Genomic DNA, 20,591 nt, shown 5'->3' with positions numbered 1-20,591 from the left:
GCAGCAACGCATCTGCAATCCGTGGGGAGACCAGATTCCCCTGCGCAGAACAGAAGCCCAAAAGAAAAGAGGCGACGTCTATGTTTTGTCTGGCACCAGACTTCAAATCACGGTATTGCGGCGAGAACATTCAGCTGCAACGATGTGTATGGGGGCAGCCACCAGGTTCGTGTCTTGGTCCGCCGCCACTGGCACTTACCTTAGGTATCTCATGACTTCTGCTCCTTTTGTACAAGTACTGATACTACTCCGTATTTGAGCCTCAAAATAGACAAGACGGGGGGCAATTCTCTTCGGAGCTTCGTTCCGGCACCAAGAAAACCTGGACGAAAGAACCAAAAGTGAGACACAGATAGGCGCAGATGTTAGAACTAATGTGCACGTCAAATGTGAGCAGTGGGAGCTATAGGCTGAGGCGGGGTGCGTGAGTCTGGGCACATGCAGGCAGCTGAGACAAGACGAACAAAAAACCAGTTCTGGAGCCAAAGAATGTCGCAGTTTCCTTTCGCCTCTTTGGTTGGTCTTCTGTCTTCTGACTGTTGTCTCTCTGTGTCTATACGAGATATATCTCGGCGATGTCTTGGTGAGTTGCGAAGCACCGGCACTTGGGGCGTCGGTGTCCCAAGCACAAGGACGATGGACGGCATATGTGCAGGAGGGCGGAGGCTGGGGGGCTGTGAGACGGAGCACAGGTGCATGGCATTGACGGCTGCGTGCGAATGGAGAGGTAATTGTATGTGATATCTCCAACATTTGAAGGTTGGGATCACAGGCAATGTGACGGGATATGTGCATGTACCAGGTAGTCTATCTCATTCGGTGTTAGTATTCTGGCCCCAGGCCTCGACCTTGACGCCTCTTCTCCACATCCAACAGACTTCAAGGTTGGAGCTGCGTGTCTCATCCCTACATACTACATACGATACATACGATCCTACGTGGACTTGCTTGGTCAAACCCAGCCGGACGGCATGTACTGATACGCACCGGGAAAAAAGCACGGCTGGGAGAGGAGAGAAGATGCAAGTCTAGATGCTCGCTCTTGTGACGGGAGCCCAAGTGGGCAACGGGGCGGCGCCTCAACCAGCCTCTGGAGCGGCGACAGATCGACTTCCAACGCGGCCACGACCAGGGCCTGCAGCCACCACGTTTTCGGACCATGGCCGGGCCTCTCGAAGCGTGGAACCCGGCGTCGCAGTGCATTCCAGCGTGCTCCCGGATCATCCGCCCACCCTGCTCTGTACAGTATGTGTAGGGACCGGGTCGACGGCTGCTCGCTGGACGAAGTATTCGCAGTCATGGCTGCCCGCTTCAGCCTTACGAGTGTCTAGATACAGGCACTCGTACCAAGTCTGCCGCTCGATGCGCGTCCGTCCTAGTTGAGAAGAGGAAGGCGTCTTGGATCCGTATGCACGTCTGCTCGAAGCATGGTGAATGTTGATGGTGTTTAACCAAAAAAAGCTGCCGTTCCCTAGCGGCGCCGGCACACCTCTCTGCACATGCTATCCTGGAACCAACAGCATCTTGACAGTGCAGATTGGTGCAGGCGTGAGCACTCCCGCACCAAGCTTCCCGTATCAAGCTCAGTCCAGGCCCAAGCTCCCCGACGTGCGACGCCCTAGCGATCTTGTTTCGTTTGATTGACGGGTCTGAGCATGTTCGACGAGATGAGACGAGAGAGCGCAGGCGACCGCTCTCGACTTGGCTAGAGCTTCCGCGCCCGTTTACCCACCTCATCTCTTGCCTGGGCCACGTTTTTGGCGCATCTGCTCGTCCACGGGCTTTCCCCCTTGTCCGCCTCTCCGAGCCTGGCTGGATCCCGCTCGCTCGGTCGAGGAAAGCGCAGAAACGAGGAGAGAAAAAAGAGTCCAGCGGCAGCGCGACATCTTATCGACGCCCTCGATTCACCTGCCGATGCTAGTCCGCATTGTCCCGCGTCCCGGGACCCTTGACGGCACAGGTCACATCAGGTCCAAGCCTCTTCGAGCCGCCTCACCTCGCGCAGGCCCAGTCCCGTCTCAGAGGGCTCTTATACCAGCACCAGCGCCAGCTTGGCCTCATCTGGCCCAGGCCTTGGCTCCAAAAAGGATCCCCTGGCGGCGGGATCCTAGTCTGGCAGTTGCGTGCTAGAGGCTGGCCAAACAGAGGCGACGGCGACCCTCCTCGAGTGTCCAGTTTGTGATTGAATGTTGGTCAGCCCTGGTCGAGGACGCACAGTAGGCCCGGCAGCATCTCCACTGCTTCACCCCACAGCTGAGAGTCTCGACGATGGAATGTCCGTGGGCTTTTCGCGACGACGAGTGCAGAGGCCATTGAAGGCGACGGCTCTTGTAGTTCTTCGCAGCTCTGCGGCGACGACTTGAAGCCATTCCAAGCGTGGGTACATGGAGGTACGGTGGTAGAGTCAACATGAAGGTCAGCAACTCCGAATCGTCTTGCTCCTTGCAGATGCAGTCCAGGCTGTCTGCACGAGCTGAGCACGCTTGCCAAGTGCAAGTATCGGTACCTCCATCTCCCGGCGCCATTGCAACCCCCCGCAGCCGCCCTACAGCGCCCAGCAGCAGCGCTAAAAGCTAGCGGCCTAGCGCCCCAAAGGCACCGGGCCGCCAAATGCAGTAAACAGTGCAGGCCTCGCAGCGGCGTGTGGCGCCTAGCTTGCTTGCTCAGCGGACGGCTCCTGGCTCGGCCCAGAGCCGGCGTTAATGCGCGGCCGACGGTGCTGGGGCCCTATTCCTTCTCGCAGATAACATGGTCGCCTCGCGAGTTGGCCGCTTACCGCCGACATCTTCGTTTCTCCCTCCATTGACGGACGCTGTCTCTCTCATTGATCGATTGTCGGCTGCAATATTGGCATCATCGCGCGCAGGACAGACAGACGCTGTGCTCGCAGACGAACCAGAACAAACAGCCGTCAATCGCTGAAGCCGGCAAAGACCCAACGCCTCGACTGGCCCAGCTGCGCTCCCGAGGCTGGATTTGACTTGTCCGCAAGCCGCAAGCCAGCGGACTCGTGGCATCAGTGTGTCTCTGCGTCTGTGTCTTGTCTATCTGGCGTGTGTCCCCGAGGCTGTGTCTAAGCTGGGGGCCAGCACCTGCTCTGCGCGGCTGAACATCTCTGTCCCAGTCGCCTGGTTTCAGCCTTGGAGGCGGCCATATCTCATCCCTTTCTACAATCCTCTCTCTCTTTCCGCACCAGATACACGTCGCCAGCGATCCTCTGATCCAGCATCTTAGACAAAGCGCGGTGCACGCCCTGCCGCCTGCCGTCTGAAGGAAGCAGGCATTCTTCGTCTTGTCTTCCCCCTCTCATTGTTCCGCCCGCTCGGTCTCGGGGCCGAAACTCCTTCTCGAAACGAAAGCGAGACATCATCGTCGCCCTGTTGCACCGGCGAGGAGTGCCAGATTCGCCCTCTCCTTGCCATTGTCTTGTCTGCGCGTGCCCGGTGTGAAAGCAGAGCATGCCCCATATGCGCGAGGTCAAGACGTGTGACCGCTGTCGCCATTTCAAGCGGCGCTGCGACCTCCTCAAGCCGTCCTGCTCGCGATGCATTCAGGCGGGAGTGCGCTGTAGCTTCGACGTCAACGGGGTCGCCGTGCCCGGAGCAGCGGCTGCCACTGCCAATGGCGCTGCGTCTGCCTCGCCCAACGCATCATCGCGACAGGCGAGGACCGGGCCCTTGACGTCGTCGTCTCCTGCCACCAATGGCGACCCTGCATCGGGCCAGAACGGACTCATCTCGCCCACGGCGTCCACCGAGAGCCCCGAGCCTCATGCCGGTGCCGGCGCCGTCGATGCCAATGGCATGCCGATCGAGGGCAGCTCCGCTTCCGGGTCGGCGACCAACCAGCTGCGCGTGGTCCGCAAGCGCAAGCGCAACTGCCTGAGCTGCCTGCGCTGCCACCGCCTCAAGGTCAAGTGTGACAAGGAGCTGCCGTGCGGCCGTTGCAAGTCGAGCGGCAACGGCAGGGAGTGCTATTATAGCTACAACAAGGGGCCCAACGGTGGAAAGTTCCCTTGTCCCACCGCCCCATCGAGCAACGAGGAGACGAAGACGGTTCTTGCTACCTGGCAGGTCCAGCACAAGGTGCGAGGATCCAGCCATTGGCGGGACCTCATGACCAAGGTAAGCTGAGCACTCACACATGAGGATAGGTATGGATGGTGCTGGCTATAGGTTGCTGACTGCTGGGATAGATTGGCACTTTGACAACCCTAGAGTCTGCGCCCCTGGCTGCCGCTCTTGAAGACGTGGCTACCAATGCCTGCTTGGCCAACTTTACGCTGCCGGGCAACTTCCCCTTTGGCACACCCGGTGCAACCAAGTACTATGCCCGCGATGCCGTCACCCGACTGCTGGCCAGCGAGAGGGCAAACTGCGACAAGTACCTTCAGCGATACCTGGATCTACTCGACGTGGTCAATCCCATCGTGGACGTTCACATCTTCACGCGCGAAATAGAGCGATACTGGATAGACCCCAACGCCTCGGATCTGTGCTGGCTGGCGCAGTTCCTCATGGTCATGGGCCTGGGCAGCTTTGCCTCTCCTGAAGGGGAACCCCCCGTCGCCACGGAGCTCATGATGGCCGCCGAGGCGTGTCTCATGCAGACGCCGTTTTCCTTCCGGCCGACTCTCTTGGCCCTCAAGACGCTGGCCCTCATGGTTGTCGCCAAGCAGGTCTGCAACCCCACCTGCTGGTCGGTCGATTCATGCTGGTCCCTGCTCGGAATGCTCGTACGCACGGCCTTCATCTACGGGCTGCCCCAAGACGGGTCCAGCCAGGAGGAGGCGGGGCGCAACCAGGACGAAAAGGACGCCCGGCGAAAGCTGTGGCTCACGATCCTGTACCTCGACATCAAGGTAGCCATGTGCACCGGAATGCCGCCCCTTACCCGGCCGGACGAACTCGGCACCCTGGAGAAGATTCCCGAATGGGGCCCGCCGGACAGCCTCCAGATGGTGCTGTACCAGTCGCTGCCGACCGTGCTGGCGGTCATGGCGCAGATCAATTCCAACAAGGAGCAGATCTCATACCCCGACGTGCTGCGATACAACGCCCAGCTGCGGGAGCTTATGAGCCACGCCCAGCGGGTCTGTACCGGACAGCTGCAGCGGGTTACGGTCGACATCTTCCTGCGGCGGTGCCTCATGGTGCTGCATCGCCCCTTTGCCCTGCACCCCGAGGGCCCCGTCATGTTTCCCGAGTCGTACTGGTCGTCGCTCGAGTGCTGTCTGGCGCTGCTGGTGCACTACCGCGAGATGTGGTGCAGCGACCCGGATCTGCGCCTGGACCTGGTTGGACGGGCCTTTGTCCTCGACTTCTTCTCCGCCACCTTGACGACTTATATCCACGTCCTCCGCGCAGACGCTCCTTTGACGGGCGCTGCTGCCATGGGATGCGCCATTCCACCGCGACAGATCATCCTCGACACGCTGCGAAGCTGCGTGGAGATCTGGAGCTCGGAAAAGGACAAGAGCGTGTGCTACCGCACCGGGTACAACCTGCTTGTCGCAGTACTGAATATGGTGCCCAAGAACAAGATCTGAGTGTAACCGAGTCGAACACTGAACCATGTTTGACGGCTGCCATGTTGCTGGGCCTGGGCGACCTTGAGGTTACCCCCCCCCCCCCCATGCATGATGGTCCATGCATTACGAGCTATGCCGGAGTGCTGTGTTTACGTACCTATCCGCTTTGATCCATCATCGTAAGTACTTAGGTGGTGGACATTTCGAACTGTTTATACCTTGTGCCTCTTGACGGGGTTTGCCGTATCTCATCTTGTCCATCTTCTTTGTTTGATAATACGAGGTCCATCGTTTGAAAGGCAATTCTTGTACGCCTCTCTTCACAGCGGTCGATTCCACCCACTTTTGCGAAATTTCCTTTCTTTTCTTGGCATAGCATGGTTGAGATTCCCAGTGGTGTTCTGTCCGCTGAATCGGTGCATTCATCCCCTCTCGTTTGATTTGTTTCTCATCTTGTTGTTTATATCGGAGGATCACATCAGATTGGCGGGCTGGTCAATGGCATTGAGAATGAAGCAAATGATTGTCAAGCATTTGGGGCGGTTTTTGTGTGAGATACTACCAGCACATGTGTCTGGTTACACCTACATCCATGTTTGATGCCAATCGGATATTATTCCCGAATTATATGCATCTGCCCATCTGCCTGCAATAGTGCCTATGGACGCAAGACCCCTTTGGCTCACTGGGCAGCAAGTTGTCGGCGATCTCGACCTCGCATCGCTGCCCAAGTCACCAAATCAAACATGAGATCATCGGCCTGTTTCGCCTTCTCATGACCCGGGTAAAGAGACAGATCAAATGATGGTTAAGTGCTAAAGAGTCGTCGAGGCTTGTGATCAACCAATCCCTGGAACCGGGGGCGTGACGACATGCCACCACTGCGTCATCTGGCAGCGGCCAGCAGCCACTAGAGAGCGCTGGAGTCTGCCAGGTTCTAGGCTTCTAAGGCGACCACAGAAGGTTCCCCGCTCCCCACCAGCCAGGAAAAAGAGCTCCAGCTGGGTAGCATTCGATCCATCACCTTGTTTCCTCCCCACCAGGACAGACGACAGGCAAAGACAATGGAAGGCAACCTGGCAAAAGCACGCACGCACGCACTTTAACTGAAGCTCACAGTCACGAAGCAGTACAAGTACTCGTACTTTTGTTACGAGCTTTGCCCCAGCAACGCAAGGCCCGCTAACTCCCTCGAGTTCTACCGCTATAACTACCTTGCCTTACCTACTGGGCCTTACTTCTGTGTCAGGCCCCCCTCCTCTGCTAGCAACGTGATTCAACTTTTCCCTCAGCCTCTCAACTTTCCGCTCGCATCTCACACGACCTGCATCACCTGCAAGCTACTACAGCCGCTACTCTCCCACAACAGCCTCACACGGCTTCAGCCTTTCCGCTTTGATTCTCTCCAGCTAGTCACGCCCGTAAGGCGGAAACAGAGTCGCCCAGGATGACTTCGGTCGAGCACTCTCCGCCCGCGCATAGCCCGCCTGGGCCAGATGCCAAACGGCCTCGGGGTAAGTTGTCGGCTGCTCTAGCCATGGAAATCTCTCTGGACATGTACAAAGCCAAGGGCTCGTCTCGCTGACGCTTGGGTTCGCAGGCATCCTCAAAAACCCTTCCTACAACACCCCGCCCTCTCCCCTACAGCTGCGCGAACGCTCCTCGTCAAGCAAAGAAGTGACGCTCGCCAACACGCAGCTCAACGCCGGCCGCCGCCGATCGTCGTCCGGAGCAGGCTCCCGCCGCCACTCGTCCACCAGCGTCACGGACCCCTCGGAGCCGGGCCAGCGCCTCAAGTGGGATGAGGCGAACCTCTACCTGACGGAGCAGGAGCGCACGTCGACTATGAAAATCACCGAACCAAAGACTCCCTATGCGAAGCATTACGACCCGGCGGAAGACCCCTCCGACGACGAAGTCGACGGGGACGAAGGCGAGGGCGGCCTGGGCGGCTCTGCTTCTGCTCGCAAGGCTCACCGTCGTGGTGCTGAAGACGACATTCCGGGCCTATCGCTGGGCGAGCCGGAGGAAGAGATCCCGGAGAGGCCGCCGCCGGCGTCGCGCAGCTCCAGCGAGAAGACGGTCCATGTGGACAAGGGCAGCGTCACCCCCTCGGCGGAGGAGGAGATCGTCGGCCTCTCGGCGGAAGAAAGGGAGAAGCACCGCAAGTTCGAGGAGATGAGGAAGAAGCATTATGAGATGAAGAGCGTGGCGCACATTCTGGGACATCCCGAGGCGATACCGGATGACGAGGACGAGGACGAGGAGGATGAGGATGACGAAGGGAGTGGGGAGAATGGGGTTCCGCCTATGCCACCCTTGCCTGCGCATCTTGTCAATGGGTCAGCATAGCTGGAAGAGCGTTTGATATGCTATGCAGCCATTCGTTTCTACTCCTTTAATCCTTCTTTGCTCAGGAATGGAGGGGTTTGCATCGTTCTTTCTTGGAGTTGGGGTTATAACATGAGGCGTTGTTTGGCGCGGGAACTTACGGAATCGAGGAGCGGCATGCGCAAGTCGAGGATGGGAGTGAGGTGTGGAATGGACTTTGTGTCCGCTTAGGAGCAGGATTAGGAGAGAAGAAGGCGGTGACGGTGGTGGTTCTAGTAGGTATCCGGAACCTTGTGATTGGAACAGGCAGCATGTTTACCTTTTTTTCACTGTTATACAAAGTGAGCTTGGAGTTGGTGCCCTGAAAGGGACAGCTTTTCTCATTTTCCAGGCTCTTTTCCCAATCATCCTCTTGGAAGCCGTACATTCGGTGTAGATTGGATGTCCATATTCATGAGTCTATCGCTGCATTGTAATGTATCGTAACATATCACATTGGATCGCATCGCATCGCTCTCCTTGTTGTACACGTACACCCTCTTTCAAGGCAAAACCATATAAGCCTCCCCCTTCCTCGGTTTAAAGCAAACCCTTGCGCGCAAGCTCAATCTTCCGCGCCGTCTCGCCCGGCCTGAAGCCGCCCTTGGAGACGCACGTGCGCTTCCCCTCGGCGAGCTCGAACTTGTCGTCGTTGGCGTCCCACGGGCAGGGGCAGTGGTGCGGGAAGTGGACGCAGGCGAGGGTGTCGGGGCAGAGGTACCTGTCGCAGGCGGCTGTTTTCGTTTGGACCCATCGTCAGCTTTTTGAAGCCGTTCTCTATATCTTGAACTAACCAGTAATACAAAAATCTGTGGATGGCTTTCGAGGGAAGGGATGCAGTGTTTCGGGGACTTACAATGGGTGTATTGTTGCTGATAGTGGCGGGCGTCACTGGGATTGTTCTGCGCTTGCTGCTGTTGGTGATGCCCGCCGCCGCCGCCGCCGCCAAACATTTGGTCGAAGAAGCCGAATTGGGCGCTGGCGAGGGCAAAGAACGACAGGAAAGCTATCAAGAGGCGCATCTTGACGAACAATGTGGCTTGTGGTGTATATGGAGTCAGAGTTCGGAGTGAAAGAGAGAGCTGGTCGTTGTGATGACGCTCTTCTGGCTGGATGGGTTGAGCTGGCCACTACAAGCTGCGCAATGCCTTATCGATAAGGAATGTTACTGTAATGACTAAGCGGCAAGACCGCCCAGAAATCGGCGGTTCGATTTGGGCCAAGGATTGTTGCAAGCGTGTGGTGGTGGGATTGGAATTTTGAACGTCAAACCCCTCGCCGGCCGAAAAAAAAGCAGCACCCCCCCAACGTCAACCGAGGGGAGAAACGACCAGCAATGGCCATGCGGTTCCTCTCAATACAGCGGCCTTTGCTGGCTGCTGCTGCGGCCGCCGGCATTTCCAGGCCGAGCGTTGCGAGCAGTCTCGTTGCTCCGATTGGGGCGCAATTGGCCAATGCCCTGGTCGAGGGTCGAAGGAACGCCTCCGTGAAGGCGCAGGGAGCGTACAAGAAGAAGAGCAAGAGGGGAATCCCCAATAAGCTGGGAGCTAAGCGGACTGGAGGTGCGTTCTTTACGTGACAATTGGGAGGGGAGCAAATTGGGTTGGGGAAGCTTTGAGTTATGTTGCTGACTTTTTTGGCGGAAAATGAAAACAGACCAGTTCGTCATCCCGGGCAACATCCTCTACAAGCAGCGCGGAACGCACTGGTGGCCGGGCGAGAACTGCATCATGGGGCGCGACCACACGATCCACGCCATGGCGACGGGCTACGTCAAGTACTACCGCGACCCGGCGCGGCACCCGGACCGCAAGTACATTGGCGTCGTCTTCAACAAGGAGGACACGCTGCCGTACCCGCAGCACGCGGAGCGCAAGCGCAAGCTCAACAAGACGGTGCACGCGATGCGCGCGGAGGCGCAGCCGGAGGGAGTGTCGCCGTCGGGGATCCCGTTCGAGGTGACGCGCGTGGAGGCCGGCGAGCCGGATCGGCTGCTGAGGCTGCGGGCGGACTACAGCTACCGGGAGGACAACTGGCGGATCGGACGGCTGGTGAAGACGACGGGGCTCAAGACCAAGGCGTTCCGCACGCGCAAGCAGTGGTTCCGGCATAGGCGGTGGAGGAGGGAGAGGGAGATTGCCGGGCAGAAGGAGGCGGCGAGGAAGAGGGCGGAGAGCGGGGGCGGCGGCAAGGTTGTCAAGGCGATTAGCAAGAAGGCTGCGAAGAAGGCTGCGAAGAAGGCTGGCAAGAAGGCGAAATGAGGGAGGAGAGAGAGTTGGTGAGGTGACTGATGTTGGGATGCTGTCCCAGTGTATAGTACTTTGTTTACATGACGAATCGATTTGACAAGATCAGCCTTGGAGCGTGTGAACGAATGGATATGGGAAGAACCAGCATTGGAGGCGTGGGCTCGCCTTTTGAGGTCAAGAGGAGAATGGCTCTCGACATAGAAGACGGAGAAGCCTTCATGTGTTTTCTACACAGACTTCTCCGGCATCTGCTCAGATATTGATAGCTTCTATAAGCATCGAAAGGAAAATCTGAACAAGATAGGCAGAACGGGAAGCGGAATATGTGGTGACGCTTCTTACTCCCCTTGGGTGCCCTACATGTGGCTATCATTACCATCAGCACTGTCACAAAGCTCTCATAATAATTCACAGCAAATTGAGATAACATCAAACAAGCTATGCCGTGCTCTTCAGTTCCCTCCGTCTCTACGCGCCCGCGTGTCTCCGGGTTCTGTCCCGTTGATGGCACAGGGAAGCTGTTAGCCAGGACAGCCTTACGCTGTTGTGCCCCTCGCCCGGGCACCGTCACTGCGGAAGCTCCACTGTAGCCGTAGCCTTTCGCGGTGATAGCACGGCACTTCGTCCTAACATCTCGACTGTCAACATTCACCTCCACCCTCAACTCGCGGTCGGCCGGCGCGAAGCAGGGAAAAGAGAGCTGGAGTGCTTTATCTCTTGCTTCAATAATTTTGACTATTCTGACTGCTCTCTTACAACAAGAGTTTGCCTCTGCTTCAATCATCGGATTACCCTCTTTCATCAAGGCACAATAGACACGAACCTTGAAATTCGTACACCGGCGGGCATCGTGGCAGCGGCACCTCATTCTTCGCGTCATGCAACTCTCCCCCGACCATGGCTTCCACGGCAGATAGCGCCAAGTCGGCGCATAAGGTGAAACGGTCTGGCAAGTCTTTATACCAAAGGAACAGCCTCGGAGTGGCCGCGCAGCCGTCGACGGGAATCAGGCCGCCGGGCCAGACCGCAGCTCAGGGCCGCCCAGACGAGGCGCGGCCGCCTCTGGTCGTCAGCGACATTCTTCCGCCAGCTGCCCGCCATCCGCATGTGCCTGTCGAGACGCCTGTTCCTCTGCCCGCGACTCTGCCCATGTCCATGCGCAAGAGTGCCGCATTTCTCCCGCGCAACACGTCCCCTACGACTACCACGACCAAGTCGCCCGGGCTGGCGGTGCTGCGAGAAGCGCTGGCGGCCGACGAGCGCATTCTGAAGGCGCAGAAGGATTGGGAGAGACAGCAGCAGGCGTTTATGGAGACTCAAGGTGAGCAGTGCTGTTCGTTGCTCTGAAGCTGTTTGCGCGTGTTGGGCGCACAGGGCATGTAAACACAGAGCTGGGACGAAAGTGAACCAATGGTCAGCTGGCAGAGAATCCATATCTGCCAGAACAGCCGGCCACTCGCTTTTCAAGCGTCAATTGAGCACCGTCTTTGTTCGTCGGCCTGCGGCTAACCATTTCTGTCTCTGCAGTTCCCATACCTGAGCCGTCGAGAGGCACGCCCGAACCATTCAGACCTCTACCGCCATCGCCACCAGTTCGCGCGGGCCTGGCACATACTTCGGCACGAGCTGAGTCGCCAGAGACGTCTCCAGTTTCAGAGGAGCCATCGGCTGCAGCCACGGACGAAATGACCAGACCGAAGGGTCCACCAATGCTGAACAAGCCTGCAACTACCGACGCCAAAGTACAAGAGCAAGAGCAGAGAGCTCGGCCAGCTTCCAGTTCCACATCGGCATCATTCACAGCTGCGTCTGCCGCTTCATCTGCATCTCCGTCCGCATCTGCATCAATAGTCTCTGATCCTGGAAATGTCATTGAGACTGAAGATGGCGGAACCATCCTAGTCGGCCTCCAGACTAACGCGGAAGGTCGATCGTATTATACTTATATAGGTGAGTGGCGACCGAATCCTGTCTCACACGATGCTTGTGAGAGTGCCATGCCGAGCTGACGCGCTTGCTTTCTCTCCAGACGATGATGGAAACGAACAAAACACGCTCAACGCACCGTTCCCACCTGGCAAGGAACGGTATGAAGACGGCGAGAAGCGGCCGTTTATCTGCCCAGTTCGAGATTGCAGGGTCCTTTCTGAGGTTTTGTTGTCGAATCACTTCCATGGGAAACACAACCGCGGGTTGTTCAACGACAATGGTGATGGAACATTCTCCAAGATTGGCAGCTACGAAAATGAGGGGGTGAGCTCGCCTGGTATTATCGTGTCTCGCGAAGCTCTACCGCCCGGAGCGCCGCCGCCTGCAGAGCCCAATTGGAAATCCCGAGGGAAATCTTCCAGCAAGAAGAGTCCTCCTACGCCAAGGACAAGCGTACCATCAACCGAGTCTCCAGGCGTAACTGAAAGCGTTCCCATAAGTGCTTTCCAAAGCGCTCCCCAAAGCGCCCCGCCCCCGGAGACTTCTAAGCGATCTTTGCGCAGCGACACAAGCAATGGTGTCATTGACGATCGAGCAGCGAAGCGCCCCAAGACGGCGACACCCGTTCCGCTCCCTACACAGATCCCCCCCGTTCTGCCGTCAACGCGACAAGCGCCGCCACCAACGGCACCGCCTGCTCAGCTTCTGCGGCCACCGATAACGGACGTCCTTCGGTATTTGCACAGTCATCTCTCGCCCGCTCAGCAGGTGCCTTCCCGGCCAGACGTCTTAGCACTGTCAAAGTACAAACAGGCTCGTAACGTACCGGGCCTATGGTGGGAGCATCATCAAGGTAAGACGCTTGATCCTCTCAGCTACGCCTGTATCCTAGCATATCTCGTGGGCAGAGCGGAGGAGATCAACCCTTGCCGCCGATGGAAGGGCATATCGCGGCTGGCCGAGCCGTGTGTGGCTTTGCCTTCAGATTTACCAACCGAGGCCAAAGCTGCCTTTAGCAAAACGGAGACTTGCGTTGCATGCCAATACCAGCTCTCTTGTTATCGACTCAAGAACGAGTGCGAATGGGGCAACAGGGATGATGAGGGCCTTGATTCCACTACCGAAGGGGTAGAACCACAGCAAAACCACGAACCAGCCACTACAAACGGTTACAGCGACCAAATGGACTTGGATGATGGCAGCGCAGGCAACGGCATGGCTCCCAAGTTGGACGATTATGCGTCACAGACGACTGGGCAAACCAACGGTTTCCAGTCTTCGACAACGCAGCCTGAGCAGGACGCCGCTGAGAGTCATCACAAGCCGGATCCACAACTCGCAGCGACTGCTCCGAAAACATCCACATATTCTCGCAACCTCTCCTCGGCTGAGGTCGAAGATATAGAAAAGATGGAAAACTGGGAGATGGCACCGGGTACGACAAAGGATGAAGAGACAAACAGAAGTGAGTATTTTTTTGTCCTAACTGCGACTACCATACTGTGAAGGGAAATTGGACCTAACTGATTTATCCAGATACCATCTTTTCTAATGCCTACGTGGCCAGCCAAAGCCCCATTACGATATCACCGCGTTATGGCCTCAACGTACTCACGTTGAAGCCAGGGCACAGCCATCACTGGCCTGTAGAGGCGAGCAAAGCGCGCTCCTGCTTTGTCCATTCCGGGAAGATCAGCGTCAAGATTGGGGCGGGCGAGCCCGTCAAGCTGGGCCCTCTTGGCGCAATTCTCATCTGGCCAGGGCAGAGTTGCGTAATATCGAATCCCTTCTACTTGGACGCCATAATCTGTTGCACAACGATTGATGAGGACCTATAGGCGAAGCAAGGATTGCAGGTGGGAGAAAAGCACGGAAATTTTGAAGCGCTTTACCAAGACGTGTTGCTAGTTAGTTACCTGTCATGTCAAGCTGATACCCTTCAAGGTGGGCGTTTGGGATGCTGTTTCTGTTCTTTTACGTTTTGCGTATATTTTGACGACATACAAAGTACAGCTGCCACGTAAAAGGGCCGGTTTCTGGTCACCGTGGACCTGGAAGTCACGGAGCATATAGCATATCATCGGGTTATTTTCAGGAGCTTACAATGCTGGCTCCGGCCTTTCATCTGATCCCATCTCCATGCTGACAAGGTGAAGCCTGCGTCGGATATCTGCCGACATGGAACTAGATGACGAATGCCGAGCCTAGGGATGGCAGACGGAATCATGTGCAGCTCATCTATACGGGACGACGGGGAGCAGACCTTCTTAATGACGAGCGTTGTTACTTGATGAGATTTCGAATCTTGTGAATCTGGCTTTTTCCGAGTCGGATTCTCAGTCATGTCAACCTGATGGGCGCTGTGCTCTGCTTTTGAAGGCTCATGTGCCGCGGTCACGGTGGCGCAAGTCCCATGTGAGGGAAAGGGGGGGTCACCTGTTAAAGCCCCTTGTAAGCTCGCTGAGGGACGGGAGTGATGCCTCTTTTTCTGCGCTCATTCATTCCTGGGCTTGAGGAGGCTTTTGTCACGAGCAGAGGAAATGATTTCATGTACGAGGTGAAGGCAAGTCAGGAAACGGACAAGTGGAGATATGGCTTGGGGCATTTGATGTCGCTGTGTGAGAAAGCTGCGGGCGAAGGTCTCTGATTATTTTACTGCTTCCTTTGGTGTGAGTGAGTACATGTAAGTAAGGAGGGCGTGATTCTGGGGTTGCGATGCTAACGGCAGCCTTTGTCTTTGATTCTTTTGTTCTCGGGGTCTCGGATCTTATGCTGGCAGATGGGGGCAGGGCGTTCCGTTTCGTATCGATCGGGTGTCTGTAATGCATCTGCCTTGGAGGCCTATTTTTTCTCGTCTTTTTTTGCCTTCTTTCTTGCGTGTGGCTGCGGAGGTATTCTTTTCTTTGGGGAGCAGGTGATTTCTTTCCGAGCTTGGGAGGTTTCGATCTTTGTTGCATCTTTCACGTCAAGTGTAAGTCGGGAGTGCCCATGATTCGGGCCTGTGGAGACGCAGAGAAATGCGGCGTGTTCTTTCTTTGTGATGTGATGGAATTTGACTTTTCTTTCTGTTTCCAGGTCGTTTGTTCTATTTCATCATCTATTTTTATGCGCGGATATTCTGGCTTTTGCGTGCTATATATACGACGTCTTGCGGGAGAAATCCGCGGTGTTGAATGTTCATGTTGGCTCTTGTACCTGAACTAAGTTGTACTGGTTCGCTCGCTGTGGAACTTCAGTTGACCAACACAGCACCGGAGAGCGCTGTAACTACAGCGAGGCACCGCTATGGCTCCAGGCGGCAGAGCCCCGTTACGGAGACCTCGACTTGGAGGACATGGAGCCTCGCCCAACCGCACCCAGAGCCTGACCGTCCCCCGTCCGACCACGCCCTATCGCAGCAAGTCCGCGAGGACGTTTCCGCCCGGTACCTTGTCCGACACCGACGAGACGGAGCTGAAGCCCGAGGATGGCAGCGAAGAGCGCGAGAAGCCGCAGGACGGCGCCGTGGAGCACCTGCGCTTCACGCTGGATCCCGCCGGCCGGCGGACGCACGACCAGACGGGCGTCGACATCGTCACCGTGCCGTGCCCCGGCGCGGACGCGCTGCGCAGCTGGAACCGCGACGGCCTCATGGGGCGCTACTTTGGCAACCTGTCGATGAGGGACGTCGAGGTGCGCAACGAGGCGGACCGGCGCAGCCCGTCGTGGGTGCGCGAGGGCATCCGCCGGGAGGCGAGCAGGGCGCGGATCCTGCTGTACGAGCACCCGGGCGTGCGGGAGGGCACGACGCTCAACTCGCTGGCGATGGCGCTGCTCGAGGAGCTGCGCGCGCTGCGGACGGCGGAGAAGAGGGGGGACAGGCCGCTGCTGTTCATCGCGCATAGCATTGGCGGGCTGGTGGTGAAGATGGCGCTGGTCAAGGCGCATACGGATGCGCGGTACAGCGACATCTTACACGAGTGCTACGGAGTGGCCTTTTTCGGTGAGTTTTGGACTGTCGATTCAAAAGGATGGATTCAGCATTTGCTAACCGCATCTCTGGCTTCCAGGAACTCCGCATCAGGGGTCGAGCTACTTTGCCATGCAGGCCCTGGCGGGGAGCATCCAGCACTTGCTTCAGCTGTCGGCCCCCTTGCCTGCTTCTCTGACGGACCAGCTGCGTATGGGAAACCCTCTCCTCCTCCATGTCGATGAGGACTTTAAGCTTGTGTCCGACGACCTTCGCGTGTGGACGCTGTTCGAAACCATCGACTCTCGCCTGTCTGCCAACTCAGGGGACCTTTACTACACTGCGCCCCTCACGTCCCCAAAGTCAGCCATCCTCGGAATGCGCCAGGAGCGCATCTTCCCCCTGCAGAGCGACCATGCCAACGTCGCCTCGTTTGGGAGGCACAACGCGCGCAGCCTGAACGACTTTCTGAAGCAACTGGTCAAGATCATCGACAAGGCGGATTCCAGCGCCAAGGACGATTCCAACGGATGCAAATGGACGCTTCACTTGGACCAGAAGGTGGCGGTCGAGGTCCATGGCTTTTTCGACGAAGCTGGGACGCTGGACGGAGCCGTGAGGGCGTGGTCGACGCGGTTGCCGCTCAAGGACTTTCTGGACAAAGGGCCGGAAGCTTGTCTGAGTGAGCGGCTGAACGAGGCGGAGATCCCGCCAGAGGAGGGCAGGTTCCTGGCCGTGAGGGGGAGGACGGGCCTGGTCGACATGGAGGGACCTCCGACTGACGTTTCGTTTCCCCCCGACCCCATGACGGTCAAGAACGCCTTGGGGATCAACCAAGGTGAGCAGGTACCTCACCAACAGCCTGCTCTGCCTCGCAACCCGTTTGACGAGCCGCCGTCTTCAATGACGCCAGTGCCTCCGTCGCCACTCATCCTCCCCGTCGACTCTCCTCGAGCCAGACCGAGGAGGAGCACGGAGTCCGCACCTATGTCATTGGTCTTACAGCGTGATGCTGTGCCCTTGGCATCTTCGCCTCCTTCCCGACCCATCTCGCTTCCCCCTAGACAGTCGACGCCTTTCAGCAAGCCATCTCCTCTCTTGCGTGCAAGCCTAGAACAGGAACTCGCCATAGACCGCCTGTCGCCTCCCGTGAGGGTACGGCTGAGGCCAAACTCCTTCAGCCGCAACTCCTTCACTCGGTCAATGAGTCTCGACAGCCAGGCGGGTGGTGCAACGCCTCCTCGTCCTCGCGAATACCCGCCCATCTCACAGCGGAGCCGCAGCACATTTCACAAAGCGTCTCATGATGAAGATGGGGATGAGAGTGATGACGACGAGGGGCTTGATACGACTCCTAAGCTGCCCGAAAGCATTGTCGAAGTCCGAAAATTGGCAAAGGAAAGGAAGCACAGAGGCAGCGGGAGCGCCACTGTGGACGAGAGTGCTGTTGTGGACGAGAGCGACGCTGCGGACGAAGTGGTTCATGGCGCCTTGACGAGGCCACAGGCCAAGGCGCGCAAGTTTGTTTGGATTCATCTGCCGTACAACAATCCCACCTGGGTGACTGTAAGTGGCTCCCTTGTCGACTGTCAAAGAGGTCGTTGTAGCTAACAGAGCATCAACTATCTAGGACATTCTCAAAGCGTTGCAAGTCTCCTACAAGGCAGACTTTTCCGATCTGTCGAATCACGACTTTTGGGTCAGGAGTCATACGCGGGGCCGACACTCGCAGCATTATGCGCATTACGCAAAGCCGGGGTGCTACTTTACGCCTCCAAGAACTAGTAAGTGCTTCTTGATTTCATTGATTGGTACAAATCGTCTCTGACATCGATTAGCTTCTCCGCGAGCCCATTCCTTGGCGAGCAGCCCTATTCCCTTGCTTGGCGAAGACGACCAGATGGCCATATGCCTCTTTCTTCCGTACCTGCACTTTGACTCGTACAAGAGGCTCATTCGCCGACGCGAACTGATTTCAAAGCGCCTGGCTCATGGAAGGGCCAGGCCTATTCCTGAATCCGTGGCCAAGTCGGACTCCCTGGAGTTGCAAGTCATTTGGGAGTTTCTAGGACATGACCCGCCCATTAACTGCCGGCGCACGCTGGACCAGTTTGGGTACCCGTCACTGAGGGATACACGCTCACGAGATGATGACCAGATGCTGTACAAGCTGACAAAGGAGCGGTATCGCGACCCGTCAGAGTATCAGGGGCTATTCAACCAGTCTACTAGCGACGTCGGATCCGGGGGGAGCAGCAATAAGAGCGGCAGTGGAAGCGGAAGTGGCAGCGGAGGCAGGAGTGGTGCCAGTCACGCAAGCTGGCGGGACAAGCTGACCAAGGAAGCCGAGGAGAATGGCGAGGAGGAGACGGAGAAGGATGTGCTGAATGGAAACGTGCTGATGGTGGACCAGCTATGGCTCTGGACGATTTCCACCCGTGAGTTGAAGCCTGTTCTCGTGGATATGGTTGGCTCATGCTAATGTCTGGCAGATACGCTGCTCTCCTTCTTCCCCAAGCGAGAGAGCGATCCCCTCGAGGGGCCGCTGTATCAACAAGCAGATCTCCGTGACAGCATCTTCAACGACGTCAATGTGGATCTAACTCGGATTTGCGATAACGCTCTGGACCTTGCGGCATTGGCGGCCTTCCATGCGGTGAGCGTGCTTCTTGACCGGTCGTCTCATCCCGATTTGGAGGTTTTCCGCATCTTCGAAGAAGCCATAAGCGTCTTGGTGAGTCAAGTCGTGCCCTTGCGCGCACCTGTCGAACATGTTACTGACATGGTTACTACCTAGACTGAAAAACTCACGACATCGCTGAAGGAGTTCCGCTCAGAGGGGTTCCGCGACAAGGCTTTTGACTACGAGCCAGTGGAGAACAAGGCTCGCTCGATCCGACAACGGCATCAAGAGGAAGGACGACGGGCCGAGCGGGAGAACAGAGACAATACGTCGGCACTACTGGAACTTCGGGACATTGAAGATGAGCTGGCAACGCTGCTGAGTCTTTTCGAGAGACAGACCAGAGTCATCTCGTCGATGCACGGCATCTACAACCGTCCAGAGATGCAAGCGCACACGGTCCATGGGAGGAAGTTCCTCCACGAGGCGCTGAAGCGGCTGGCCGAGTATAGCCATACGACGGAGGAAATGGTGAAGAGAGTGCGGAACACGCGGGACGAGTACGACAAGCTGCTGCAGATGATGCAGCGCCAGGCGCAGGTCGACGAGGTGCGGCTGAGCAGGCTGCATGCGGATCTCGCCAGCGCGCAGAGCCGAAGCGTGCTCATCTTCACCACGTTTACCGTCATCTTCCTGCCGCTGCAGTTCTTCACGGGCATCTTTGGCATGAACACGCGCGAGTGGGGAGGGGGCGACAACCTGCCACTGCGGACGATTGGCGTAATTGGCATCCCGGCGAGCGTGGTCCTGATCATCGTAACGCTCGTAATCGCTTGGAGCACGACTGCGCGACGTTTCTTCAAGTGGATCGGCAGGAACTACAGCTACGCAATGTTCTGGCTGTACCAGACGCTGGGAAAGCCCGTGGCGAAGAAGGCGATGAAGCTGGCGGCGAAGATTGCACCGGTGAGAAGGCAGGGGACCGCGAGGAGCGAGGAGCGAGACGCGAGGCGCCGGCTGAGCACGGAGATGAGCGACTTCTGGGAGAGGCATAGGCTTGAGAGGGAGAGGGGGTATCGGATTCCCGAGGTGAATCGGGTGCCTGGGCAGAGCGCCAGAGCAGGAGAGAGGGCGAGGTTGAGGAAGACTCTGGGGAGGTGATTGATTGTGTTGTGGTGAATGTTTGGTGGGATGGTTTGCTGTGTGTGTGTGTGTGTTTGAGGATGGGGTTTATCATATGGACGCGAAGGCGTCGGTATAAGAAGGATTAATGGGTTTGGTTTATACCGCTTGCCGTTTCGTTTCTTTTTCATTCTAGCATTTCTTTACTTGTCACGTTTGAAGATGCTGTCCGGGCCACGGCGCCAGAGGTATGGGGGAGTTTCTGTGTGTGAAAGGCGTTTGAACAGGGTTTGGTAACTGCCAGATGGTTGATGGATATACCCATATTAACTAGGAACCGAGGTCTATAGTTCATATACGTGAAACGACTTGAATACCTCCTGTTAACGATGAGATGATCATGTTGCTTGTTCTCTTATACCTTCCTTGTATGTGGGTGTAATCGGGGCAAGGGGGGACGTGGTGTAAGTGGAATGAAGGGGCTTGTCCTGACTGCGGCGAAGCCAGATGGAATGGACAGCCAGGACTCAGGCTCAAACTTGTAGCTGTGAGAATGATGGCTGCAATGTTCCGTAAACTCGATAACCTTGAATTTCCTTTCCTCTTGCAACTACTCGTGGTATGACAGTACCTGTATCACCACCTTCGACCAGCCTCAGCTCCATAAGGTACCCTAGAATAAGACTGAACAACCCCCATGCTCCAGCATTTTCCCCATGGAAACACAAGACGCCTCCACGTCAACAGCTTACAAATCCCACTCTCATTCCCGTTTCCTACCTATGCTACGAGGTCCCAATCTGTAGTCATGAGACGTTT

General features: G+C 57.0%; 5 protein-coding genes across 5 annotated transcripts; 4 read left to right on the top strand and 1 right to left on the bottom strand.

Moving 5' to 3' along the window:
- Positions 1-3,458: 3,458 nt before the first annotated feature.
- Positions 3,459-5,548, top strand: BBK36DRAFT_1111272 (N-terminal binuclear Zn cluster-containing protein; the record flags this gene model as incomplete). The annotated part of the gene is made up of 2 exons (XM_024889691.1): positions 3,459-4,124; positions 4,196-5,548. The coding sequence occupies 2 exons, from the start codon at positions 3,459-3,461 to the stop codon at positions 5,546-5,548; spliced, it is 2,019 nt and encodes a 672-aa protein (XP_024752735.1).
- Positions 5,549-6,977: 1,429 nt separating this feature from the next.
- BBK36DRAFT_1137850 (hypothetical protein) lies at positions 6,978-7,882 on the top strand (the record flags this gene model as incomplete). The annotated part of the gene is made up of 2 exons (XM_024893200.1): positions 6,978-7,044; positions 7,131-7,882. 2 exons carry the CDS (start codon positions 6,978-6,980, stop codon positions 7,880-7,882), a joined length of 819 nt encoding a protein of 272 aa, XP_024752734.1.
- Positions 7,883-8,440: 558 nt separating this feature from the next.
- Positions 8,441-8,922, bottom strand: BBK36DRAFT_46602 (hypothetical protein; the record flags this gene model as incomplete). The annotated part of the gene is made up of 2 exons (XM_024898108.1): positions 8,441-8,634; positions 8,757-8,922. The coding sequence occupies 2 exons, from the start codon at positions 8,920-8,922 to the stop codon at positions 8,441-8,443; spliced, it is 360 nt and encodes a 119-aa protein (XP_024752733.1).
- Positions 8,923-9,236: 314 nt separating this feature from the next.
- On the top strand, positions 9,237-10,161 carry BBK36DRAFT_16808 (hypothetical protein; the record flags this gene model as incomplete). The annotated part of the gene is made up of 2 exons (XM_024897794.1): positions 9,237-9,462; positions 9,557-10,161. The coding sequence occupies 2 exons, from the start codon at positions 9,237-9,239 to the stop codon at positions 10,159-10,161; spliced, it is 831 nt and encodes a 276-aa protein (XP_024752732.1).
- Positions 10,162-12,129: 1,968 nt separating this feature from the next.
- Positions 12,130-19,811, top strand: BBK36DRAFT_1165681 (hypothetical protein; the record flags this gene model as incomplete). The annotated part of the gene is made up of 9 exons (XM_024894809.1): positions 12,130-12,531; positions 12,721-13,390; positions 13,421-13,543; positions 13,615-13,799; positions 15,352-16,060; positions 16,128-17,547; positions 17,897-18,465; positions 18,520-18,761; positions 18,825-19,811. 9 exons carry the CDS (start codon positions 12,130-12,132, stop codon positions 19,809-19,811), a joined length of 5,307 nt encoding a protein of 1,768 aa, XP_024752731.1.
- Positions 19,812-20,591: the final 780 nt, after the last annotated feature.

This window comes from Trichoderma citrinoviride, assembly GCF_003025115.1.
Source record: "Trichoderma citrinoviride strain TUCIM 6016 unplaced genomic scaffold BBK36scaffold_2, whole genome shotgun sequence".
Taxonomy (NCBI): Eukaryota; Fungi; Ascomycota; class Sordariomycetes; order Hypocreales; family Hypocreaceae; genus Trichoderma; species Trichoderma citrinoviride.
The sequence above is the reverse complement of the archived record's forward strand: the minus strand, read 5'-3'. Positions and strand labels throughout refer to the sequence as shown.